Source organism: Phaethon aethereus (assembly GCF_964289735.1).
Source record: "Phaethon aethereus genome assembly, chromosome: 3".
Lineage (NCBI taxonomy): Eukaryota > Metazoa > Chordata > Aves > Phaethontiformes > Phaethontidae > Phaethon > Phaethon aethereus.
The window spans coordinates 101,955,925-101,982,456 of NC_138576.1; the positions used below are offsets into that span (position 1 = coordinate 101,955,925).

General features: G+C 37.5%; 1 protein-coding gene across 1 annotated transcript in view; it reads left to right on the forward strand.

Moving 5' to 3' along the window:
• Positions 1–452: 452 nt before the first annotated feature.
• Positions 453–26,532, forward strand: part of HAAO (3-hydroxyanthranilate 3,4-dioxygenase) — a gene marked incomplete at both ends in the record, with an annotated part of 36,200 nt that continues 10,120 nt past the window's right edge. Inside the window, 6 exons of the mRNA XM_081997140.1 lie at positions 453–532; positions 4,769–4,847; positions 15,208–15,291; positions 16,945–17,051; positions 19,639–19,728; positions 20,339–20,382. Of these exons, the coding sequence (XP_081853266.1) occupies positions 453–532; positions 4,769–4,847; positions 15,208–15,291; positions 16,945–17,051; positions 19,639–19,728; positions 20,339–20,382 (484 nt within the window). The remainder of the gene's footprint in view (positions 533–4,768; positions 4,848–15,207; positions 15,292–16,944; positions 17,052–19,638; positions 19,729–20,338; positions 20,383–26,532) is intronic.

The following is a 26,532-nucleotide window of genomic DNA, read 5'->3' on the forward strand; positions in this document are numbered from 1 at the left end:
ATATATATGCAATTAAACTTTGAGCAACTGTTCTCAACTTACATTTAGCTTTGAAACTTGTTTCTGTATTAGACTTGAAGGGTGTGGATGCCCACTTCTTGCCCATTTTCCTATCAGTTTGTCTATGTAACAAGACAGTTTCTGTAGAGAGGGTATATACACACTGCAGCTGATGCAGTAAAGAGAATTAAGAAACCTCCTGTGGGCAGAATGAGTCTCTGATAAAAATATGTATTTTAAAACCACTGGTCAATTATTAGCTAAGCTGCTGGAGCATTAGTACTCTTTACAAAGTAACCTTTGGCTGATGGACCTGTCCCCTTTGACAGTCAAGCCTGAAGACACCTCTTCTACCAACCAATCCCCTGAGCTCTGGGGATGGAGTCACATGCAGTTTGCCCACAGAAAAAGCACTTTGCAAACTCTAACATCCCCATCAAAAGTTTCATACCATGGAGCTTCTTGTAAATGTAAGAAAATGGATAGAAGAAAACAAAGCTGCCTTTTTGCCACCTGTGTGCAATAAGCTTATGTAAGTAAATGAAGATTTCTTTTTTTTTACTCAGTTCTTAGATACATAAATATCCTTAGCTATAAGAGGAAGCTGCTAAAATGCATACATGGTAAAGATTAGTAAGGAACTGTAGTTCCTCTTAGACTGCAACCAGAGTGCTATTTGGAAGAACAGAAAGTGACTGAAATCTGTTTTTCCATAACTCTGCAGAAGCTGTAAAGATCAACTTGAATACAAGATACTTGCCTCAACTCCAAGTCTCTTGTAGGCAGTTTGAGTTAAGGGAATTTTTGTTAGTCCCTTTGACAGTACACTCAGAGAAATCAGAGGATATGGCATCAGATATACAAATGGTCAGATTTAGCTAACAGATTAGTGGTACCAAATTACAACCTGAAACAGCTGCTAGAGCTGCTGAGAGTCATTCCAACATTGAAGAGGAGCCAAAGCTACAGGAACAATCAAAACCACTGGGACATATCACTGAAGGATAAGGAGAAAGGAAGGGCAGGGGTACTGGAGGAGCAAGTTTCTAGGGCGTTTCCAGAGCTGTGAGGGCAGGGTAGGACCCTCTGTTCAGCAGGAGGCTGAAGAGGCAGTGTTTCAGAGTACTGACTGGCACCTTAGAGCTACAAACCATGTTCTGAATGATATAGCTAATGTAAGAAAAAAAGTGTGGGTATTATGCAGTTGTATGGCACGCATATTCTCAGTGTCAAAACTCATGAGCAAATTCCAGTGTAAATGGTCCAACGTGTGGCACCTTCTAGTCACAATGTTAGCAAGGATTTCTTTCATCAGTGAAGCTGAGAACAATATATTTTGTTCAAAACTCTATATACAGAAGGCTTTCATAAGAAAGGATTCTCTGTAAAGAGTGCTATAAACCCAGGTTTTATAAAGAAATAGCATTTTTCTTGCTTTTCTTTTTTTTTTTTTCTCTAATCTTGCTTTGCAACTTTAATCATTAAAAAAACTCCAAAGAATGTGCCTCTTGCCCTACCCTGAGGTGCTACCTCTTAATCAAAAGCTGAATGGGCAGTACTGCAGCAGTGATACTAGTTTCCATTCACAGATTTGAAGGGTTGCTTTTCAAAGTTGCAAGACAAAAATAAAGGGCACATCCTTACTGAGATGACTGTGTTGACACTATAGTTGTACGTTTAACTGAGAAATTATGAAACTTGAATCACTACAATAGTTTCAGAGAGGAGAGAATGAGAAATAGGAGAGAACAAGGAAAGTGTCGTCTTAGGAGCATTTTCATTTCTTTAATTTTCAAAATGGATTTAGGAAGCATTTTGTAAAGAATAGACATTTCTAATGCTTACCAATGATGGTGGTAAAATTTTAGTATTTTACAGTGTGTGGAATATTCATGGTTTTCTTTATTCATCAGTAAGGTGAACCTTTTGGTCGTCACTGCACTGTTCTGCAACCCCTACCAACAGTTCAGTGTAATCCTGAAGTTAATTGCAGAATATGACATCTATCAGAGGTCAGACAGTCAGATAGTTCCCAAAATAGTATTGACAAGACTTCCCCATAAATATTGCAAGAAGCCACAGTGAAACAATTTTTTATGATAAAAATTGCATAGATATAAAAAAAATAATCCATATTTTCCAACGTAGCTTCAGCCTGTGAAGAAGGAGATGGATCCTGAGTCTCTCACCACCTGCTCCTGGTGCTATCTAAATGTTTTCAGGATTTTCCAAAAAGGTTTTAGGTGATTTTCCAAGAAGTGACTAACAGATTTCCAACATTTTTCCAAAGGCTTTGAACCTTTATGTGCTGAGTAGAGATGTATAAGGCAATCTTCGCACTGCCTTCTACATCACTGGAAGGCAGCCACCTCAAAATGTTTAAGTAACTTATAATCCTGTGTTTCAAGAGAGAATTAGCAGTTAAAATCTAGGTCTTGCAGCAAATCAGTAGGATTTTTGGTGTCTAAATCTATTATGACTTTCAAGCTTTTATTCAGTTGCATTCCATATACTTGAGAGGATCAAAAGTTTTAAATACCTATTTGGGATTTCAAAACAAAACCTCAGTTCCTGAATCACCACCTGTTTAGAGTTTTACCAGAGTCAAGAAAAGGATACAATGCAAGAGCTGCAATTTAATTAGATGTATTTTAACGACACTATCTTGCAAGTTTAAATGCTTTTTAACCTCAACAACGAGCAATTAGTGCAAAATCAGAACCCTTGACATAGCTGATTTTTACAGGGTAGCTATGGCACTTTCAAAGCTCTTCCTTGAGCTCAAAATATGATACTTACCATAAGGAAACCTAACTGTGGTCACGGACTATCTGATTCTTCATGGTCTTGATACTTTTTGAAAGGTTGCCTGCTGGTACCATTTTCTTTATGTGATTAAGAGGAGAAATATAAGAGTATGTAAAGCTTAATAGACCTTTGATTAACATGTCATTCTAAAAATAGTGCAATCAAGTAATTTTCACACCCCTGAAACCTTTATGATACTCTAACTGCATTTTGGCAGTCTTAACTGAAACTCCTTTCCTTCCTTATGATTTTTCTTCTTAACTTACTGCAACTATATTAACCAGACTATTTAGCAATATGGACAAACCTATTGGAATTCCTGTTTGTATTTGATAGCTGGAGTGTTTTGATGGCGTCATTATATAACTGTTAATGATAAGAATGATTATTCCACAGTTGCCTGTTTATTATGTAAAACCCAGCTAAATCCATAGGGTAACAGAATTAATGGTAGATTTGTCAAACAAAAAGTTAAGCAACAATGAGCAGTATTTTCACTTTCAGTTATTCAACTAATAACAAAACTGTATGGGTTTCTACAAAAAAATAACTCATCTTAAAAGTAGGCTACAATATACCCATAGATTGTCTTTCTCTTATCTTATTCTCCAGGGTTGATTTTAATTTATTTCATTAATTATTAGCTGCGTTGTCACTGTTTTGGTCTTCGTGCCCTTCTTTAGTAGAAGGGTTCATTAATGCAGTATTACGGTGCGCCTTTTGAAAACTAGTATTAAATCTGCATGGTACAAACAGTTTTGATTTCAATTCCTTATTTTAGGTTATGGGCATGAAGCCAAGTGCTATGTAAACAGCTGCCTATGGTGAAAACAGTAAATTTAAGAATTGTAATTTAATTCGTTAGGCTTTTATTTGACCAAGGAGTTTGTCACTGTTACTTGTTATTTCTGCTTTATTAATCCCTACAGTGTTTTTAATTATCATTTAAATACTTTTCAACGTAAACATGATAATAGTAGCAAATCAAATGCATATAATCAGCATAGCATCAGAATAGCATCTCTCAATTAAGGCTTACGAGGTGCTGACACAGAGGCACATCATTCTTCCCTGTGTTTCAGGGGAGCGTGGCTCTGCTGGTTCTATGTTACTAGGATCTCCTATTAGCCCAAGTATTGCCCAGAATCTCCTCACTGAAAAGTAGAAGCCAACACCCCACAGTTCACATGTCAAAAAGAGCTTAAGGACAAATTTTAAATCACAGCTAACAAACAGGCCCGATTTACAGGTTTTTTTAGCAAATGAAAACCTGTTACCTTACTTCTTTATTAGCATAGGTGGACTGATAGATAATTGGGATGATATCTATTCTTTGTGACAGCTGAGAGAAGTGCTCACTGGGGCTCTTAGAAGGGGCAGAGTTAAGATAAAGGGCCTGAATCTCCTTTTCTGAATCAGCCACAACCATTGTAATGAATTGTAATTGAACCATTGTAATGTGGTTCCACCTTAGCAAAACCAGTATAAATAGAAGAGTATTACCAGTATAAATTAGCTGGTAATTCCTATCATCAGTACGTTTAGTAATTCTACCAATTGGAAAAGGGTATGTTTTTACCTTTACTGAATCCTCATCTAATTAGCTCACATTGAAAAGACATTTTCCTGTAGTTCTTTTCTCTTATGTAGCAACCTTTACCTTTACATTTCAAAGCTCTTTCCACAGCTAGTAACTATTGTTGTCCTCTTTTCATAGTAAGAGGCACTGAAACACCAGGAGAGAGGTAGCTGGCCTCAGGTCACCCAGCAGGACAGTGGCAGAGCAGAGAGGTGCATCCAAGATCTTTTGAGTTCTCATTCTGGATGTTGCTTGTCACTCAGTATTGCTTAATTGACTCAGTGACCTCAAAGAATAATAATAATAAAAAAAAAACCACCTTACATAAACTAAAGAACACTGTGAGTGAAAGTAGCTTTAAAACGTTGCTCTCTTTTCCAGGCATTGCCATCAATTGAATGTGATGTTTGTTGGAGGGCCAAATGAAAGGAAGGATTATCATATTGAAGAAGGAGAAGAGGTAACCTATAGGTTGTTTATATTTTGCTGTTTCAATTGATCTGTAATGATTAAAATGCAGCTACTTTTGAAGCTACAGATCAGCAATGCCAGTCTCACTGATGTTGCATTTATTAGACCTATTCAAAGACTTAAACAGAATCATTCACCAGAACCATACACAATCTGTGCATTTCCTTTGAAACAAGCACATGAGATCAGATCTATTTTGCTATAATTCATTTCCAACAGGAAACTAGAGAAAGCATTCTGACACATCAAAATGTCTCACTTCAATATTTTGGAATAAAACTTTGGAAAGGTAACAATATTTTTAAAGTGATATTTTGTTGCAAAAGATCAGTCTATATTTCAAAAGTAACTTTGAAAATCAAGAATCAAAATTAAATATTTTGTTTGGCTTGAAATCATATTTTTCTAGACTTCGTGAAAAATGTCAGCATTTTCAGCTTTCAGTCAGGTTTGGAAGGTTAAAGAATAGAGTCTCAGTATTTTTCAAATCAGTCTGCTTCGCTGCACATCATCTGTGCCTAAACCAAGCCATCCCACTGCTTTGAGATGTGAGTGGCCATTGTGCCAAATGCAGAATATAGGAAAAAAAGAGTAGAAACCTATCAAAATGGTACAAGTTTACACCTGCTTTGTTTACTGCCTATATCATGGAATTGTCTGCTCCCCCTGAGGACTCCTCTGAGTCAAAGGTGTCACAACAGGCTCTGAAGGAACTCTAAGGGAACGGGGACACTAGAGCCCTGACAGTAAGGATTTCAGGATGGGAGATAATTTGCCTTGCTTCCCAGCAGAATAATTTAATTTATACATAATTTATACATAATTCCAATAAAATTTGGCCACCTAATTTTAAATACCTTTGGAAACCCAAGCCTAAGCATCTACATAGTTCAAGGCAGAAGTGAGTCAGGTTCAACAGATCCTTTTAAAAAGAAACAAAAATCTATGTTTACTTATCATTGAATCATTTCTCACAAAATCAACCCAACTATTTCACAACAGCCTTCATTAATTATCTATTATAATTGTGCCATGCACAATTTTCTTCATAGAAGCTAGTATGAGGCTATGTTTTGGATTTGAGATGAAAATAACGTTGATAACATACTGCTGTTTTCAGTTGTTGCTAAGAAGTCAAGGACTGTTCAGCTTCTCATGCCCACCTTCCAGTGAGCAGGCTGGGGGTGCACAGCCAGGACAGCTGACCCAGGCTGGCCAAAGGGATATTCCGTACCGTACGACGTTATGATAGGGGGAAGGAGGTGGTGAGGGGGCACGTTCAGAGTTATGGCATTTCATCTTCCCAAGAAACCATTACACGTGATGGAGCCCTGCTTTCCTGGAGGTGGCTGAACACGCACCTGCTGGTGGGAAGTGGTGAATGAATCCCTTGCTTTGCTTTGCTTGCGTGTGCAGCTTTTGCTTTACTTGTTAGATGGTCTTTATCTCAATGCACAATTTTTCTCCCTTTTACCTTTCCGATTCTCTCCCTCATCCCACCATGGGGGAGCAAGCGAGCAGCTGCGTGGAGCTTAGCTGCCAGCTGGGGTTTTGCAGTCGTTATAACTGTACCACTCTGAAAGAGCGGTTGCTACCTTACCACAGTCTGAGTCCTGCCTGCTTTGGGTTGCCACCACAGTCTCACAGCCCACCTGTGGCTGTGGGCACAGGCACATCGGTCAGGTTCCAGGTTACCCAACAGGCTCCCTTATGTCCCTTCTCATCGGCTGCGCAGGGAGAGCTCTGGTAACACCTGGAAACATGCTGGCAGGATGCTCCGGCTGGGAAGGAGGCAAGCCAGGTCTCAGGGCAGCACGTGTGAAGTGGTTGTTGCTGACCAGAAGAATTTAACATCCGTCACACATTTACAAGGCAATTCCAGAGATACTTAGCTGGGGAAAACAAAATGTGGTTTCATCAACATGATTGTGTCCCTGGTAAAGGAGCAATCACATCTGTAGTATGACTGCTCAGAGAGCACTGAGAAGAATACCTAATCCATATGCTGCTATTATGGCATATTGTTGAGTATTATATGTTAAACTAAATAGAGTGAGTGAATTTTGCTATCAAGGTCAACGACATCAAGATTTGGCAGAGCATAAAATGAAGACAGTGAAGGTACATATGGAAGTTAGTGATTCCAAACAATTTTCTCTGTAACTTAACCTTTTTGTTTTTGTACCATTAACTTATTTTCTTGCTCTGAAGAATGCATTAGAGCTATACACAGAGAGGAACACACAAAAACAAGCTGAATTTTAACTGCTACAATAGTTTGCACTACAATATTAAATATATTGTATTTTTTTTTCTTTATGATTCAAAAAAGTCAAAGAAATTTAAACTCAATAACATCAGTGTTATTAAGCAGACATCTTTATTGCAGCACTGGATGCATGGGAGATATCTCTTCCTAGCATGTGTGCGCTGAAACGAACGTTCATCCTTTATATACCTTAAAGACATGAATATTCACACATCTTCCAAGAAATCACCGCCTCCTTGCTTATCTACTACATTTACGTAATGCTGGCATTGCAAAACTACACTAAGCATGCGTGAGGGTCTCGGGTGGTCATCGGTGGTCATTTGGGGAGGTAGCCCCCTACTCCTTTTTCCCTTCTATGGTGACGGGTCTCTTGAGGATAATTTCTTCTCCTTGGATGTTTGCCCCTTCTGTTGTCCAGCCAAGCGGTTCCTTCTTATCATCCTTGTTAGAGAATTTCTGCCAGTCTGTCTCTACGCTCAAGGTTAAGATATCTTCTCTGTTCTCTTTAATCTCTCAGTCCTTGCTCATAACTCTTCTTTGTTTTAATTTTCACAAGGACTGCTTTCCTCGTGATTAACCATTTACACATAGGTACGATGTTGGCATTGAGGCAAATACAGCCTAAGGACTATGAGAGTAGGCCGTTAAACATAATCACACATTTATTAGGCTAAAGAATTCTATACTAAAGTTAAACTAATCATGTAATCAATAACCTTCCATATATTAAGAAATCTGCAAAACTTACAGTTGATTAGTTACACATGCTAAAACCTTATAATTGTTTTAGATCCTTGTTTCATTTACAATCTTATCTCTCCCTGCATCTCCCAGTTCATGCTGGATTATCTTTGGTCCCTGGCAACATTCCTCTGCTGGTTTATTGTGGAGGTTTTTTTTTAATTTATCTCCTCCTCTCCTTCCCTTAAAATGAAAGTTAGATTAATATAATTTACCTCTTTTTTTTTTTTATTTTGCAAGATGTTCCTGTGTTTGAAGATAATTTGGCTTACCTTTGATAAGCCTAAACCCATTATATGACTTTCCAACAGTGTAAGAAGTTAGCCGTAACTATAAAGGCATAATTTATATCAGTATGCAAGAGTATAGTAAATTATTGCTATTTCAACTAGGTACAAGATTTTTCAAGTATCAATACATCCTCATTTACATAGCACATTTCCCACAATTACTCAGCAACCAAAAATGGAAACACAAAATTTCTGTCAGATGGGAAAATTGGCAATATATACATCAGAAGCATTATCAGTTACATATCAGTTTAATGTATGGGTCAATTTTGTCCACTTTTATGGAGGTACAATATAGTCATACGTTGCACTTTACCATAGCTTTTTATCAGACACATTTGCACCCTCTTGTGATCTAATTAAGCCCTTAGATCCATGTTTTTCATTAGAGAAGAATTGTGAGGCAGAGAGTATCCTAGTAAAAGAACATATTCCTAAATTAGACTTTGGATTAAAAAAGCATTCAAAACCATGTTCAGCTCATTATTTTGGCAGGCAAAAGGTCATTTATAGTTCTGAATGATAATTTGAAAGACAAACTACATACTGTTAACAGGCCAAATCACGAATGCAAAAGCCCACAAATCCTTTATGCAAATTTAGCTGATGCTGTTCTACTAGTGTCATTCTGATAGCAAAAAAGTGTTGGTTTCAAAAAGAAAGTGAAATTTAGGATTGTTTATATCTGCTCACTCATTATTTTATGACTGTTATCACACTTATAGTGTGGGCTTATAGTGTGCCCTGTAGCACAACTCGCGCTTGTCAGTCTGCCGGTCACAGCAGCGAGGGGTTCACAGGCAGAGATGAGGGCTTAGGAGCATCCTCCTGCTCCTGAGCTGTCCTCTGTTGATGCCGTTAACGTGCGCATGTATCGGGAAAAATCAGTCGTGACTGGATAATTATGAGAAAAACTGGAGGCTTGATTTGGACTCTCTTCAAAGCCTTTTAGGATTCTCCTGAACATTTGTTTAGGCTAAAACAGCTAGTCTCACACAATTTTTTTTTCTCCTCTCAGCAAGCAGGAGTTTCCTAAACATGTAACTCAATATTTCCTTCCTTCTTAGTTTTTGCTGTACTACTTCACTTCCTTCTTAATTTTCTATGCACTACTTACTTGCCATCCTTCTGCACAGAAGTACTGCCTCATACCCGAGACATTGTTTTCCATTGGACAGGTTTTAGAAGGAGCCAAATCAAGCTGCACCTTACAAGCGATAAATAATTCACATTCTTTGGCTTGACTTTAACACTATGTCATATTCATTCTTTTTCGTGTTTGTAAATGTTAAGTTTTCCCTTGCTTCCTTCTCCATCAGAACAGAGAGAGACTCACCAAACATCTACTTAGATGTTCTCTGCTTCTAAATCAGACTCATTCTCAAAATTAAAGTGAACTGCTTTGGGAAATGCATCTTCTGTTCAAACACAGCAAAAAAACTGCTGTGAGAAAGCACCTATATAGCTATACAGACAAAATTTTCTTAATAAAAAGAAAGTGTTTGTGCTATATAGCTAGTTTTGTGATGTTTTCATATGAATCATTATTACAATGTTCCTCACTTGTCAAGAAAGCTTTGGATTACATAGATTAGTGACTACAATTCTTGTGCAGTCAACTTAATGAGACCACTGAAAGCTTCTGTGGTGGCCCTGACATGATGCTCAACCCCTCACAGCTTTGGGGTAACAGGTGCATTCCAGGTACCAGGGAACAGTCCTCGACATGCCTTTGTCTCAAACTTTTCATCATACACTAGAATTTATGACAAGAAGAGTTTCAGTGCTTACACAGCTCTCAGACTTCCTGGTGTATTTACTGCATTTTTCCTTATTTGTGAAGTTAGGGGCGGGGGGGACGACTTCTAATTTTATCTTATAAATTTATCATATAACTTCCAAAGAAATAAGGTAATTGAAAACTGAAGGGAACTGTATATTTCAGAGGAAGCTAATGACAGATAGAAACTATGATCATAACAGAAGTTAGCTATGGTAAAAGAATCTCAGATTTTATTTACTGCATCACATGGGCTGCTTTGGGGGCAGTAAGATATGCTAACAGCTAAATCTAGGATCACAAAAGTAGTTAGGCTCCTGTCTCTTTACCCACTTCAGTCCACCACTTAAACACAATGAATCCAAACTAGCTGACTTTGATTTCTTAACAATTTATCTTCTAATGTTGAGTCTACATAAAACAGTGCAGTTCCACGCAGAGAAATTCAAATCAACCTTTCATCTGCCACCTGCAACACTTTTGCATTGGCATAATATTCTGCTTGGTTTTAAAAGCCCTGCTTCTCATTGTGCTGTGTGTATTTTACCATAAGTTTCTGCACTCAGCATCTAGGTTGTTTCCTATGGATACAGCCACCTAAGTACTGATGGAACCCCACAGATCAGAGCCCTTACACTGCAGTCCTAAAGATGACTCTCAGAACAGAAACTCCCTCTCCTTTGATCATCTTGGCCAACCTCTTCATCTTCTTCCAGCATATTTACATGGTCTGATTGAGATATGGTGATGTCTTGCTCTAAAACGTGATACAGATTTGAGGTCACATCTGCCACAGCTCATCTGAGTTTTCTAATGTGAGTTTCAATTTCTCTTTTTCTCCCCCTCACACACACACTGCAAGTAAGACTTGGCTCCAGTTTCTGACAAATTACCTGCTTACATGAAGGCCGACTCCTTCTTCTAGCGCGTGCTGCCCTCTCGTCAGCATGCTTTTGAGAAACTCTTCCCTAGCAGCTCCGTTCTCCCTTTGCGTTCTATGGGGATACTGGGTGCCTAAGAAGGAGCGGAAAGAGGGGCTAGGTGAGCATTCCAGTAGGTAGTTTTGCGGTGCTTATCTCCCAAATAAAACTGAGAACGTGAGTCACAGCAAAGCAAGAGAAACCTTTTTGCTTCCTTACATTTAAAAAACCCCACATTTTCTTTGAATATCTTAATAAGAAACAAAGCTCCCATTAGAAAGTAATAAGAGTGATGATCCTTTTGTATCAGAAGGAGATTGCATCTTCAGAAATAAGTTTGCTGCGTAAAACTGTTGGTATGAGTTTTGGTTAGTATTCAGGTTTCACCAATGACACGTAAATGAGCAGAGGAAACCACAACATAGTTTTCTCTAACCTTCCTCATCTGTTTGCCTTCCTGACTTCTGATAGCTAAAAAACCTGATGAGAACAGGAGAACATGGTTTTCTGTGCTCAAATAGATCAGTCACCACTGAAGTCTAGAGAACACCAAGGCTCTACTCCCACATCAGAATTTGATTTGCTCTGCAAATTAATTCCATACTTAGCAATCTGACAAGCAATACAAGACAGGATATGCCAAGTCAGAGCCTAATATCAGAAGTGGTTGAACAATCCCCAATTCCACTTTCAGAAGCAGTCAGTGCTCAAAGTACACTACAAATTGCAGGTATCTTTAGAGGTTTGAATGAACTTTCAGCTACAAAAGCCCTCGCAGAGCTCTGTGCTCCTACATTTAGGCAGAGTTTGATATCAAAGGTGGATCTAAATTAAATTATGTACATTGCTGTATATAAAATAAAATACACTTGTTTTTTAATTCGCCTATAAAAAACAATTAGAAAAACTGTGTTCTTCCCCTGCTACACGCATCCTTCTTTATTCTGCTAGGATACACATACCTGGATGAAGAAGTGATACAATTCTCACCACGTTAGCATAGCAGGGATGATATTGCTCTTTTTAAGGCAGTATCCACGCTTTCTACTACCCTGTTGAAATTAATTTCTATCAAGACAAGCAGTTTCAGTGATGCTTCCACTGAAGGCAACAGTGAACCCCCACCTCTCTGATTCTCCACCTATTGTCTCCAGAAATGCCTGCATAATTTATTTTAGGAGTCTGCACAACTGAGTGAAATACCCTTTTACAGACTTGACAATGGCTCAGCACTGGTCATGCTGCCTTTCATTGCAGTTTAACACAATACTATCAGGATTGAAGCATGATCAAGAAGGGTGAAGCAGACTTAGGAATAATAGATAAATAAATAAATAAACTCTCAATCTTAAGGGGCGTTCAGTTTATTTTTCATAGGCATAACTGCAGTTTTAATGATCATATTGAGCAATATGATGAAAAAATGTTATGCTTAGGGTAAAGAATGACTTCTATGTGGCTCCTAACTTCTAGAGGTAAGCTGAGAATTAATAGGAGGAGGTGTTTTTAGTGTAATCATAATGCGAAGATGCCACATAGTAAGCAGGAAATCTAAACAAGGGGCAGAAGTCTGGAAAACTGAAAGGAAAAAAAGGAGGAAGTATAAAAATAATAACAAACACACACATTTAGTAACATAAAAAGACGTGGTGAACAACCTTTGTTTCTTCCTTGAGGCACATTTTTCACCCAGAAAGACAAATCCATGTCAGATTTTAACCCATTATGCAGTAGCAATGTACAGATCTAGGCTTTTATGCAAGCAGATAGATATAAAATGTAACAAGAGACCTTGTCATTAATAAGATTCCAATAGAGAGAAAATGCTGTACATTTCCTCAGTTTTCAGTACTACTGTGGAGAATGGATACAAGATTATACCAGTAAAAACAGACCAATTGAGAAAGCTGATATTTTCAGGTGGCATGAACTCTGACTTACTATCTATCTATATATGCATACATATTTGTGTATATACCTACATATACATACATGTGTGTGCACTCACACGCAGCAACACTTGTTTACTCAGGCCTCGATTTTTCCAGGAGACACTTAGGAAGAGGTTGGATTTGCCCAGAAGGCATAGCTCAGTCAGCATTTAGAAAAAATAAAATTCCAGCAAAAAGACAGTACAATACCACATTGCCAAACTATCCTGTGAAATAGGTGTGGACTATAACTCACTAAGATATTAAACGGTTGACAGTTTTCTTGATAAAAGTTCAGGGTATAATATAAGCACAGCAGTAGATTCAGTAATTACTGCCACTTGTATTAATCACAGTTACATCGGATGATTTATGGATGACTGAAGCACTCAGACATTTTTGAAAAAAAGTTTTGAAAAATAGCCCATAATTTACAATGAAAAGTACTATTTAAATTCAATCAGAAAAACACTTTTATTGACAATGTGTAGCCCACCTCATTACTCCTTTCCCATTGCAAAACAATTCTTTAAATTCAAAATCTAGTGTTCAGAATCTTTCCTTATGACTGTGATGCTCGACTGCAGAACTGGATGGCCCCTTCCCCCCTCCAGTCTTTCATTACCAGAAAGTTTGCTTAGCTGCATGATTCATGGCCACAAGCAGAATAGAACTCTGCCTCTGTTGTCCTTTCCCTCATCTACATGATCTGTGTATGTGTTCAGTAATAGCTCCCTCAGTAGTTGCAGGAAGGTAACACTCCGAAGCTCAACGTTTCAAAAAGGAGCTTTTGATTTCAGCATTACCAGTGCCATATTACCAATGGCCTGTGTGATAATCCATCAGGATCTTACAGTCTTAGATGAGTCTTTTTTGAAAAGAAAGAGAGATCATTTCCCCACTCAAATCACTGTATGTTGTACAATGAGCAGTTCGCCTTGCCCAATGTGCTCTGTAATGAGGCTACTATAGCATTTTATATGGTCATTTGATAACATCAAAGAAAATGACAGGAAAAGAACATGGGGAAATGGAGTGCAAGAAGGATAAGTAGCCTGGAACTGTGGCCATCTAGACAAGAGTTATAATTTATCCATGGTGATGTCCCTGGCACAAGGTGAACTTTGCACTCGTGTAAGAGCTCTCAGCATGAGCTCTTTTCCAGTACATCTTCAGGTCTCTCTACTGTTTCATTTCTTTGGCAGCATATTCTTTCTTTCTTGCATTCATAAAGGTGTTTCTTTAAATTCTCAGGGGCATGCATTAATATTTCGCATTAATATTTCAAAACTGTTTTGGAAATAATCCTGATTAAAAAAATTGATTAAGTTTTTCGAACATTGGAAAAGGTTTAGTTTGGGGTTTTTTTATATAACTTTGGTGGTTTCTTCTTTCCCCTATTTATTTTCCATTTATCTAAAATTGTAGTGAATTACTATAAATAAAATTATTTTCATTCTAGTTCTAACTTTTAATCAGGGTTCAGACAATTTCAGCTGCACTAGCAATTTTATGAATTAATCTGTTTGGTTTGTAGGTATGGCAAACAGAACACATAAAACATACAGAAACTTGGCAGAGAGTGGCAGAAAATGAAAGTTGACTTTTTGAAGTATTATTGCTTTGTATTATATAAAATGAGGAAAAATGTGCACATTATTCCAGGTCAAAGAGAGACCTACTTACAGATCGTAGCACAGTTCTGCCATGAAACGTGAGGCTAAGTCTGAGCACCTCAGAGCCCCCACAAAGCTACTGTGAAAAAAGAGGTGTGGAAAGATCACTGAAGACAGAATTATGGGTTCAGTGGCTCCCACCTTATACATGCTTCCGATGTAATCCTTTTACACACAGTAGGAAGAAGCAGCAGCTGTTGCTGGGCTTTGAGGGTACCCACAGAAATAAACCTGACAGCTTCCAAATGGGCAATAATTCCCATATGAGAAATCTCCATTAAAAAACACACCCAAAGAACCTTTGCATGCATATTTGGATCTTATTTGGAAAAGTGAAATTTAATTTGACTGAATGTAATAGTGAAGACCCTGCTACATCTGAAATGAAGCTTTACATACAGTGAAATTAACAGATGTCTGAACCATAATGTCCCACCCCTACAAAGAGTAATTCCCAGGAGCAAAGACAGCACAATGGAATTCCTCTGTGTTCACAGAAGAGCTCTGTAACTGCTTATAGAGCTATTAGACCATCAAATGTATGTAAATTAATGAAAATAATAAATATTTAGTAACATTTTTAAATCAAAGGTTGGAATTCCGTTATTATTAGAAAAAAATCTGTAAATATTTGCAATTACAGATTGAAGGTATTAGTACATGTATCCTTTATATACAGAATATGAAGTACAGAATGTTTTGGAGGAGTTGCCTTAATGTTATTTTCCTATTCCTTCAGCTTTTTTACCAGGTTCAAGGAGATATGTGCTTGAAGATAATTGAAAATGGGAAACAAAAAGACATTGTCATCCGAGAAGGGGAGGTAAAACAGGGTTGTTTTTCTGTTATTGCAGTACATAGGCATGTTACATGAATATTTAATGAAGTATTTAAAAATAAATTCATCCCTGCTGTGCAGGAGATGGCATCAGGATTAAAAAAAATATTACAGAAAAGAATGCAGTATAGCAAATTCCATGTAACTAACAGAAAACTACAATACACTGTGTTCAACATTTCATTATTTCAATAACAGATAAAAGTCTCTCTGGGCATTTGGGATACCCATTCAGATAGTCAGGAATATACTGAGAGGAGTTTTTATTCCCCTGCATTGCATGGAATCTCCCATGTGAATTCAAGTGGATCAGTCTTTTATTTACACACTGTTGGTACATACTGCCCACCCACCCAAACACGCTATTAAGTGAACTGCCTAGAACTTAGAAAGTTAAGAGATTCAGCTATTTTCAGCCGCCTTCTTTAGTCCTCACAGCTAGTCCTTGCAATCATCACATCACCAGAACAGTTTTGAAAGAGCAATTTATGAATAAAGTGTATCCAGCTGCAGCCAGTTGTTTTTCCTTGTAGTAGTGGACTTGCTGAAGCATAGATAGCAGTGCTCTTAATGAGAGTGTGACTAGGTAACTTGTAGTAACACTAAGTAAAGTATTAGATGTGCTACAGCTGCCACTCATTGTCACAACCTTGAACTGCACTCAGCCTTTGAAAATATTATTACATCTAGTAGGGCCAGCCTTTAAAATGGAAGACATATATTGGACCAAATAGCTTGATGTCATTAAAAGTATTATGATGTCTTCAATGAAGAAACAGATCTATGTTTTCAAATCTGTAGACAGTGAGATTCTGGTAATACACTTCACGCTGGAGAAGTACATCCAGCTGAGATCTTGACATGTACCAGAAGCATTAATGAAAAGGAGCACACAACATCCTTAGTGGGCAGACTGACACTAGTCCTGGTGAGGCACTACCATTAGCTCTGCTTTGCAGACAGAGAAATTGTAACGACTTGCTCAAACTCAGCTAAGAAATCTGTAGGGCTGGAGAACAGTACAGGCTTACTACCTTCCTACATAGTGAGATAGCTGATAGAAAAATGTTTGTTCTCAAACTTCAGTAATAGACTTCTCGCAGCCAAATGTTGCCTATTCACTTCGTCACTTGCATCAGTTAGTAGCCTCTCATCTCTGTTAATTATTTCTGGAGAGAATAACACTCCTCATCATGCAATCACAGGTGCTCGCTGTGTTGGAGAGATACACATGGGTGATTAGTTTAGACATCTTCTTGAGCTGACAACAAACTTGCTTTTTATTTCCACTTCTGCTACTCAGAATTTGCAGTAGATTTATAAATTTACTTAGATTTTAATTTCCATTGTGTCTGGCAATGATGATCAAACCAGGAGAGCGCCTGACTGCCATAAAGGCAGTGCCAATTCCTGAGTCAATGGTCATTATTCACTGAGAAAGTAAAAAACAACATCTGCTGGGCTATTGGTACCAAAGTGGGTACAGCTGCAAAGGAGCAACACAGGATCAACAAGGACTAGGGGAGAAGCAGGGCAGTGAGCAGAGGACTTTGCAGCCTGGGGGACAAGGGGAGGACAACACAAAGGACAAAGACCAAAGACTTCCTGACACTGATGCTTTCCCATTTCTTTGAACAGATGTTCCTCCTACCTGCTAGGATACCTCATTCTCCTCAGAGATACACAGACACTGTAGGTCTTGTGATTGAGAGAGAAAGATTGAAGACAGAAATTGATGGGCTCAGGTGAAGTATAAACTGTTGGCTAATCTCTCTAGGATTCATAATACAAACTAATTTCTCATGTCAATACAATACTGCGTTTTACTTTCCTGATAATTTATCAGATTCACTCTGGCAGTTTCATACTAATTTTATCCACACATCTATCTATACGCACATAAACAGAGGTCTCATTTAGCGTTTGATTTAGTTAAACAAGGAACATTACTTTGTATTCTAGTGGGAGCAGGACTAAGCCTTGTCCTCTGGTCATACACAATTCATAAGTCTAAGGCGGCAAGTCACAGCAGTGACATTAGTCAGGTTAGAAAAGCTGTTTTGATCTTAACTGGATATGACTGACCAAAGAGAGCGTACAGCTATTCATGTAATTTGTAATGATTTAAAACTGCACGAATATCTGTAATGTACCGTTTCTGTCTTTTTGCCTACAGTTTTGATTGTTGCATGGGCAGTGTCACAGCAAGAAGATTGCTAATATGCGGAGCTAGAGATATATATATATATTTTGTTCAAACAAAAAAAGTCTAAAGAAAAAAATAAGAAGCTAAGAAAAGGACCATTCAAAAAAATCACCTGATTGTATTCCAAGCTAAAGACAAATCCTGTTCATTTAAAACATTGTTCATCTATGCACTTGTCCCTTTTTTTTTTCTTTCATAGCAGGTCTGTGAATCATGAGCACTTGCATTATTAAAAAAAAAAGATATTTTGAGCTAGAAGCAATTGATTCAGATAACAACTGTTTCAGATTACAATGCTTATTTGTAATAAAGGAACTTAGGTAGCTGTAGGTAACTTTAGGTAAAATAACATACCTTGTACATGAAGTCTGTGAACAGTGTGAGTTAGAGAGATGCTGAATGGCTTTTTAGGGATCTCATGTAGATATAGAGATTCACACTCCAATATAGTCATGCTTTTGTGGAGAAAGTAAACTAAAAGCTATCATGTGGTTTGCAGGTGGAAAATAAAATTGGATTACCAAAGTACACTTTTAATTGGAAATATCTAATCAGGTACCCAAAAATAAATCACTTAGAGATTTTTAGTGCCCTTGTTTTCACGCTGACATGGTGAACACACACACAACCTGAACTTTTGGAAGTGAACCATCACATCATGCATTTGAATCTATGTTGTCTTTTTGTGTACTTCTTGGAGAGATGGGGATTTACAACCAGAACCTCTAATCTTTTAACTTTTTTTCACTCCCAGCCACCTGCAGCAAAGACTGTACAAGAAAGTCATAATAAACTTTGAAGTATGTTGACTCAAGGTCTAATATTATGTTACTGTTCCATTATTTACCATCCCTACAAGCCTTAGTCATAAATCTGACCCCCAGCATGCCAATTATTGTACAAGTGAAGAATAAGTAGCCTGCCCCAGTGTTTCAGCCTATGTAATGATTACATGCTTTATACTGTAAGAAAAATGCACTAGCTAAACTTAATCCTATGGCAAACAAATACAGAAACAACTAAGTTTGATGTTAGTAGTGTGGTTGGATGCTTTAACACATAGTAAGGTGCACAGCCTTTTCCCAGCCAAGACATTTGTAACATCTCTCTTCTCTGTAGATTCTCTGTGTTCAAAGCTTGTGCTTGTAGCACAGCTTTTTCCATACTGAAGGCGTTAGCAAGGTTACTCTTTTCCAAGTACCTTCTTTTTGCAAAATTTGAGGAACCAGGGAGCTTTTAGAAAGCTTAGAAAGTTTCTGGACAATATTTATGTAGATAGATAAGATAGACATGAATACCAAAATACACATACATGCAACAGTATAATCATATAAGCCTTGTTTCCATCTTCATACACACATTCCCGTGACTTTAACCCAAAGGACACATAGGACCTATTTATAATCAGTCGCAATATGAGTGACTGTACTAGAGCATTGCTCCCTTGCCAGTCCGTGCAGTCTTTTTTAAATCTGTAGGTAAATTCTGTATTTGCCACTCCATAGATTACAGCAACCTTAACCTATTGATCTTGGCACAATTTATTTATTTCTTAAGACAAGGGAAGCACTAAGTTCCTCTTCAGAGGGGTGAGCTAAACAACACTTCCCAAATATACACAGCTGAAAACCACCCATTTTTTTGCAAACAAGTCCATAAGCCACTTTGTATTCTTATCAGTCTGTGCATGGGCAATATGCAAGCCAACTCTCTTAAATATGAGCATTTATCTTATAGCTGCATGGAAGCAGTTACTGGAAATGGTATTTGGGGCCAGTTATTTTTGCAGTAACTACATCCAAAGTGAAAGCTATTGGTCCCAAGGGACTAGGCATGGATCAGTTTCTAGGATTAAATCTGAAAAGTTTGCTAAAGGAATTTGGTGACTTATCTGTGGCTGATCAGCAAAACTACAAGGCCCTCAACAGATGTTTGAACCCACCCAACCAGTCAGCTAATCATGGAAACAGAAAGCTTCCCTAAATGACCATTCTTCAGAATAAAATACACCAGGCTTGACAGTAACATGCTCTCAATACACATCAAGTAGCTATTTTCTTGAAAAGACTGAAACTACCTGATCAGTTAGTTAATAAAAGGATTGACTAATGTTTTTACTTTTTCAGATACTATGTTGGAGAATCAACTAATGTCCTCTTTGAAAAATGGTTTCACTGTGAAGATCTCGGCACTCAACTTAAACCAATAATTCAAGAGTAAGCTTTTTTTCTGTGTAAATTTTAAAAGTTAAAGTGATCTAATAGATCTTCATCAGTCTGTGACTTACATAGTTAATTTTCTGTTAATGTTGCATTTTACACAGACTTGTTAAAAGTTAATTGCTGCTCTACAAATTTTTAATCATATATTGTATACACCAAACTCATTAAATCAGTTTTAAAAGAATAGTAAAATCAAGTGTTCCACACATAAAACACTAAACTGCTGTGGATTAAAGCAAGAGTGAAAGAACCCCTAAGTATTTTTAATCAATATTATTCATGAATAATCAGGACTCTGGCAAATTTTGGTAGAGGGCTGCTTTCTAGGAAATGTGTGAATGTCAGCAATTAACTAATCAATTTGTTAAATGGTTGCTAAAGGTGAAAAAGAGAATTGTTTAGTGATATGAATTTTGGAGGACTTTCAGACAAACCCTCTGTCAATAAAATAGGTATAGCCCTCCTGAATATGTGATAGTAGGTGAGGATCTGGCACATGCATTCTCAGCACAAAGTTTAATGGCCAGTATTACTGCCTAGTCTTTGTTAATCTGCAGAACACAAACATGACTTCTTACTGGTGTTTAAATGTTTATTATTCCAGGTTTTTCAGTTCAAAACAATATAAAACAGGAAAACCAAATCCAGGTAAGGCAAATTCATTTCAGAATTAGAACAATTCTTGTGTCAGCAATGATTCTGTCCACATAAAATGATCAAGTTTCTGTTTTTCTTTCTGATTATGTAAATTAAAGTTACTTTGGGAAGTAATTCCTTTCATTACCCCAACCACAAATAAAATCCATATACATGATTACCAACAGCATCTTGGTTGTACACGTCATGCCATCATGATGACCTATCGGGTAACTACAGTGTGAAATCTCAATATCTCTATCCTTGCATGGCATTCAAGTCTTATACTAACAAAATTGCTTTTCTGATTGTACAGTATGATATTTTTCAAGTTGAATCTACACACTCTATACATACTTGTACTCCTTTACCTATAACTATACACTGTCATCTCCTCTTGGGAAATAAGGATACCTAGAGAAAGACAGATACTTTTAGTTCATGTAGGATCTGATCCATTTAACATTTTATTTCCATGCTATCTTGCCCTGGTTTTTATTTTCCCTGTGTTTGTGGATAGCGATTGCAATTTCTACACTGGAGCAGATACTCTAGCCATAACTCCGCACTTGAGTCTGGTGGACAGGGACATAGGATATAGAGAGATTGACTGTTAAACAAACCTAATTTATTAGTATCTTTAGGAATCAGATGTCTCACACATGGTGGTTGCTTTCAGTATGGCAAGTGGAGTCTCTATTGCAAGGATACTTGCAACAGCACCTTCAGTGTGCAACTTGTTTTGCTGAAATCTTGCAATCCTGTTGGCCCACAGCTCTACCTGAACATCCAGCATGAGCATGATCCATTGCTATCGATTAACGTAAACTATGTGCAAAATACCAGCCACGTGTCTTAACTATGTACAAAAGACTACACTATGTGACCACTTCTGTGCCTGCAGGAAAGTTTCTATGGACTATTTGCAAGACTTTTAGTTAGCTGCAACCTGGTCAGTTCTGCTGCAGGAACTACCTGGAGAGCCTCCATTGCACTGCCAGGTTCTTAATAGACACACAGGAAAGTAAAAATCTGGAACTGCCTGTGGGATTTCTAGGACAGCCTCAGTTTCCCACCTGGAGAGTCCCTGCACCAGTTAGCCAATGCTGTTGTGAAGGCCACCAGTTCAGTCAATCCCATTGCTCAACTAGGTTGATTGTTTCAAATCAGTCTGTCATCTCATCTATGCAGATGACTGACTGGGGGATGTCCTGCACCAACCAGGGAGTTTGTGGCCCACGTGCACTACATGTGCACACACGCACAGCCGTAATACCCAGCTATGCTACTCTTACAACTACATGACAAACTTGAATGTCATCCTTTAGTCACACCCATAGCTTAAATTCCGTAGGTCTTGCCGCAAGTTAAAGATAAATTTTAGTTCCTCTAAGAAGTTTTTGGAACCAGTTGTCCTTAACCTCCATATTCATTCCCAAGTGTCTTAAATAAGATGATTTTTTTTATTAATTACTCTGAGACAAGAGTTCTAATGAAACATTACTACCTCATCTATCCCATTTTTCAGCTTGATAGTGACCATAAAAACATCACTGCCTGCCATCTCAATCAATAATGGAACAAAGTTCTTACTCGAATCCTAAAATCAGGGAAAGATGGTTTTTGCATGAACATCACCTTTCTTAAAAAATGTTCACTAGATCATCATCACCAAAATAAAAAGTTCACAGGGGAGGCCTATGTATGGGATAGCAACCTTACAAGCCCTTGCAATTAGGAAATGGTAAGCCAGGTGGAAAGCCTCCTTTAAAGACTCTGCAGCTGAACCAGCTTTTGGGCATTGGCTCTTTGACTAGAAAATGTACTTCTCAGAAAAAGGCTCTGTGTTTCTTACAAACAAAATGTTGTAATCTCCAAGATCTTACTTTTCTTTATATGCACCATCAGAATGCATTTATTTTAATTTGAGCATGTCACCTGTGTGACACGTTTGGGTGTTGGTGGTTGTTTTTTGCAGGGTGGGTAGGTAGGGCAGATACCATCTCTCACTGTGTCTAGAAGAGGAAATACAGTTTCAGATAAAGCCTCTAGATGCTGCTGTAATAAAAAAAAAAAATCATCTCACATATCTTATCCTTGTTCTATACAGTGATTTCCAACAAGCATCCCTCACCAGTCTGAGCTAAGAGTTTATATGTCAGTAACAAATTGATTACATCAGTGCAGAAACAAAGAACATTAAAGATTTATTTTGTTAATATTTTTGCAGAAGATTAGAGCTAAAGAACAAACCTGACACTCAGAAGCTATGATACATCTTGACATTTTTTTTAAAAACAGAGAACTCTGAGAAATTGTTATTGATAAATCCAGTACAGCTCTTTAATTTATTCAAAGGCTGTAAAAAGGCATGAGAGACTTCCATTAAAGCTGAAAAAAGTTTATTCAAGACAAAAAAGAAGCAGCAAATAAACATAGTTATTTTGCTTAGAGCTCAATACATCTTTTTCCCCTGAATGGATTCTCTTCTTGGATTAGCTGCTAAGTCAAGACAACAAATATTTGAAATGCTCTTGGGTTAACTCTTGCTGTAAGCAAAAAGCAGTCAACAAAGTTACACAGCAGGCTTTCAGCCTGGGGAACAGCTCCATTTTTCCAATTTTCAATTCTCATGGACAATAAGAAGCTCAAAGTCTCAGTGATGTCTTATATGTGAGGAAAATACTCCAGATTTTTAGTTACAGAAGTTTTAGCTAGCAGCTCCTGTAACTGTCAGTGAGACTTGTGTTAAAAAAAAAAACAAACAACCAAAACAAAAGACAAAAACAACAAAACCCAAGTTTGATTGAGATATGCATAAGAAAGTAATACGTTCCTTCTTGAGGCATATCCAAATGATAGAGAAATAATGCCTTGGATTTATTCCCTCAGCATCCCTCTTTTTTCCTTAAGAAGCAGAATTCAACAACCATCATGACACTTGTAACATAACAAGCTACCACCAGTTTCTCATGGTGTTTCACTCAAGACACATTTTAACAAGATTTGAGCTGGTCTATGCAGAGGGCTGGGTTTCAGCCTTTTTTTTCAGTTTATCTTCTGAAAATCCAGAATCCTCTCGGTTTAAAAGTGCCAGCTGAAGTGCTCTCAGCTTCATCTCTGCATAAGCCTGAACTGGTGCCTCCACTTTTTAGGGAGAAATGGAATAAAATGGAAGAAAAACATCTTGAAAGAAACCCTTGATTGCAGCTCACTCATAGAGGAAAGCTATAAATGGAATCAATCAAGCTCAAATTGCTTTAAAAAAAAATACCTAAGTCCAGACTTTTTCTTGATTTCTTTATTGTTTTTGACTCAGCAACAGTAGAGCAAGTCCTTCTGAAAGCAGGGTACTCTGAATATGTGGAGAGACAGCAGTAGCTATTAAAAAAAAACATTTTTAGAAGAGGGACTCAAGTACCATCAGGTGAAATACAATCAGAAAAATATGTTACATGCAATCCTTACTTGAGGCATCTTCCCTGAAACTATGTTATACTGAATTACCATCCTCTTTTGTTAGCACATGTAGGAATAAACCCTGAGAAAACTCCCCTCTCCCTTTATCAATAAGGGTGAATATATTTAGGAAATGGTCTAGACATGGAACACTCAAGATAGGTTGGTTTGGTTTACTTTACAAAATTTTTGACATGAGACATCACTCTTAAAGACAACTCTTGCTACTTTCAGTTGAATCAGACTGGAAGCAAGATTCTCTCAAGGTTCCTATTTCATCCCAATTTTATAGTCAAGGGGACAAGAGACAGTTCAGACAGACAAATTCCGGTTCTAATAAACAGTGATGGCTGAATATTGTTTGCAAAAGTATCCAGAGGTTAAAAAGTTCATCCTGCCATGGTCACTGAAATAATCCAGGCTTCTTTTCTGTGAAATTTGTTGGGAAAAAGTACAAGAAGAGACTTTTCCTAAGTTTGGCTTGTTTAAAAATGATCTTTAAGAACATTAATGGTGTAGGTGGAATGTGAGGTTTTTGTTTATCCAAATTAATTAATCTACTTATTAATGACATTTTAATTCCCATGAAATCTTTATTTTCAGTAGACATACATATGTATGTATAATACAAATACCAGTCCTGTAGTGACTTCAATAGCAAAACTTTCATCGATTCTAGGTGTATCTAGGGTGATTTACAGTCTGAACTTAAAATCAGGTTAGTATTGTTAGAATATAGCACAATATGCTTGTGATTCACAGCAGACAAAACCTAAGGGTCTGAATGACTATGAAAAATTGTGTGCTTTCTTCAGTCAGTAAGAGTAGGAATAAACAGCCTAGGGCATGGTCTATGAACAAATGTTTTCTGGTTTCAGTAGCATTATTAAACAAGTTATAAGGGTGGGCTCAGCACTATAAAAATAACCTTCTGTACTGTCATCCTCTGTAGGTAATCCAGTGCAACCTCTGTAGACAGTATTTGCTGTTCTGTCTTGTTTCACTGGTATATAAAAACAAGCAGATCAAAAGAGAAGAGTGCCAATAACTGAAAATAAGAAGAAGCTAAAGAATAAAGATAACTAGCTAGTGGGCAGTATTAATTCAATTAAAACCACATCGGAAAAATAAAAACAGGGAAAGGAAGAAATTCTGTCTGCATCTATAGTAGGGTACATATAGAGCCATTCTTTCAAACTTAAAATAACTGTATAATTTTTGTGCCTTTCTTTTGTAGGTACATTGAAATAATTTTAAAAATACTATCACTCTGGGTTTTTTAAAAATAAGAATGATGACTTTAGAAATAAGTTTTATTTGCTATGAAGCTGTTTAGAAAATGGAATATTTTATTCTCTTTTCTCATCTTTTAAGGACTTCCAACATATCTGGATAGATTGCTCCTTCTCTTCTATGTCAGTTCTTTGCTTTGAGTATTTGTATTAAAAGAAACAGCATATGAGCATTTAGATATTAAGGGGTGTTCCTCTAGGGAATTTATTTTGCAAACAGCCATTAGGGCGTCTCCAGGACAGAACAGGATTCAAACTGACTCAGGGAGGCAATCATTTTAAACTGTCTAGACCCACCATAACCGCACAATTCTCTGAGACACTGTCTCGATAACTATTATCAAGAACTTGAGTCTACTCCTTTTTCAGATCATCCTCATTGTCTAGTCTGGCAAAAATGCCTGCATAAATACACTGTTCATCTTTATCCTGTCATACCTAAATCCTTTAAGCAACTTCCAAGTCATGTTCCTATCTCTCCTGAAGCCCACCTGAACTGCAAAAGGTGCATAGGTGGAAGAAGGGAATAGAATTATCTAATATACATCTCCAATCCTGTATAACCATGCAACCTGTCACTGGTTTCATCCATTTCCCCTTCCTTCATATTTAATAACTTTCCATACCACACCGGTCACCAATGAGTATATAGCTAGTACTGGAGATTAAGAGCCCAGACAGACAAACCAACCTAAGGCAGCAACATTTAATACACAAATAAAGTAGAACTACAATGCTGGAGTATGGCTGGTATAATTTGCTATATGAAAACTTCTACTAAGCTTTTTAAACCCGAACTACAACATATCAGCCAAAAGCCAGGACTGCAGGCGGCACATTCTCTGGAGCCAGGAAGGCTCTGAAAGTTCATTAGGCTCCCAGAGCCCAGAACTGCTAATGACCACATTCACCAAACAAAAGCCAACAAAAGTCTCCAGGAAGAAGTCCGCTTCTCCCAGAATATTCTCAGCTGAGCATCCTCAAAGAGAGGCAGAACATAAAGTGTAATCTCCAGGAGCTCTGCTAATGCTTCGCCATGGGAACCAAGACACTACTGACCTTTAGTACATAATGTATGTAATAAACCTATGAGGGAAATTTGAAGAAGTGCCCTATAAAGTTGTTTTCCTTTCTGTTCAGACTTCAGTAAAAAAACCCCAAAACCTAATATTTTTAAGAGCTCTAAAGATCAAAGCAGTTTCGCAGCAGGTACATCTTCTCTAACAGGGTAGCTTCGTTCTTCTTTACACTCTTAAATACTCCCCAGACAGCAACATTTGAAACAGAAAACTCACAAGTGGAGTCAGTCTGACGTTTTCACTAATGTTTCTAAGGGTGTTTAGTAGTAGCAGCTGACACATGCTGTATAAATCCTTATGTCACAAATGTAGTGAGGTCTCAACACTTGTTA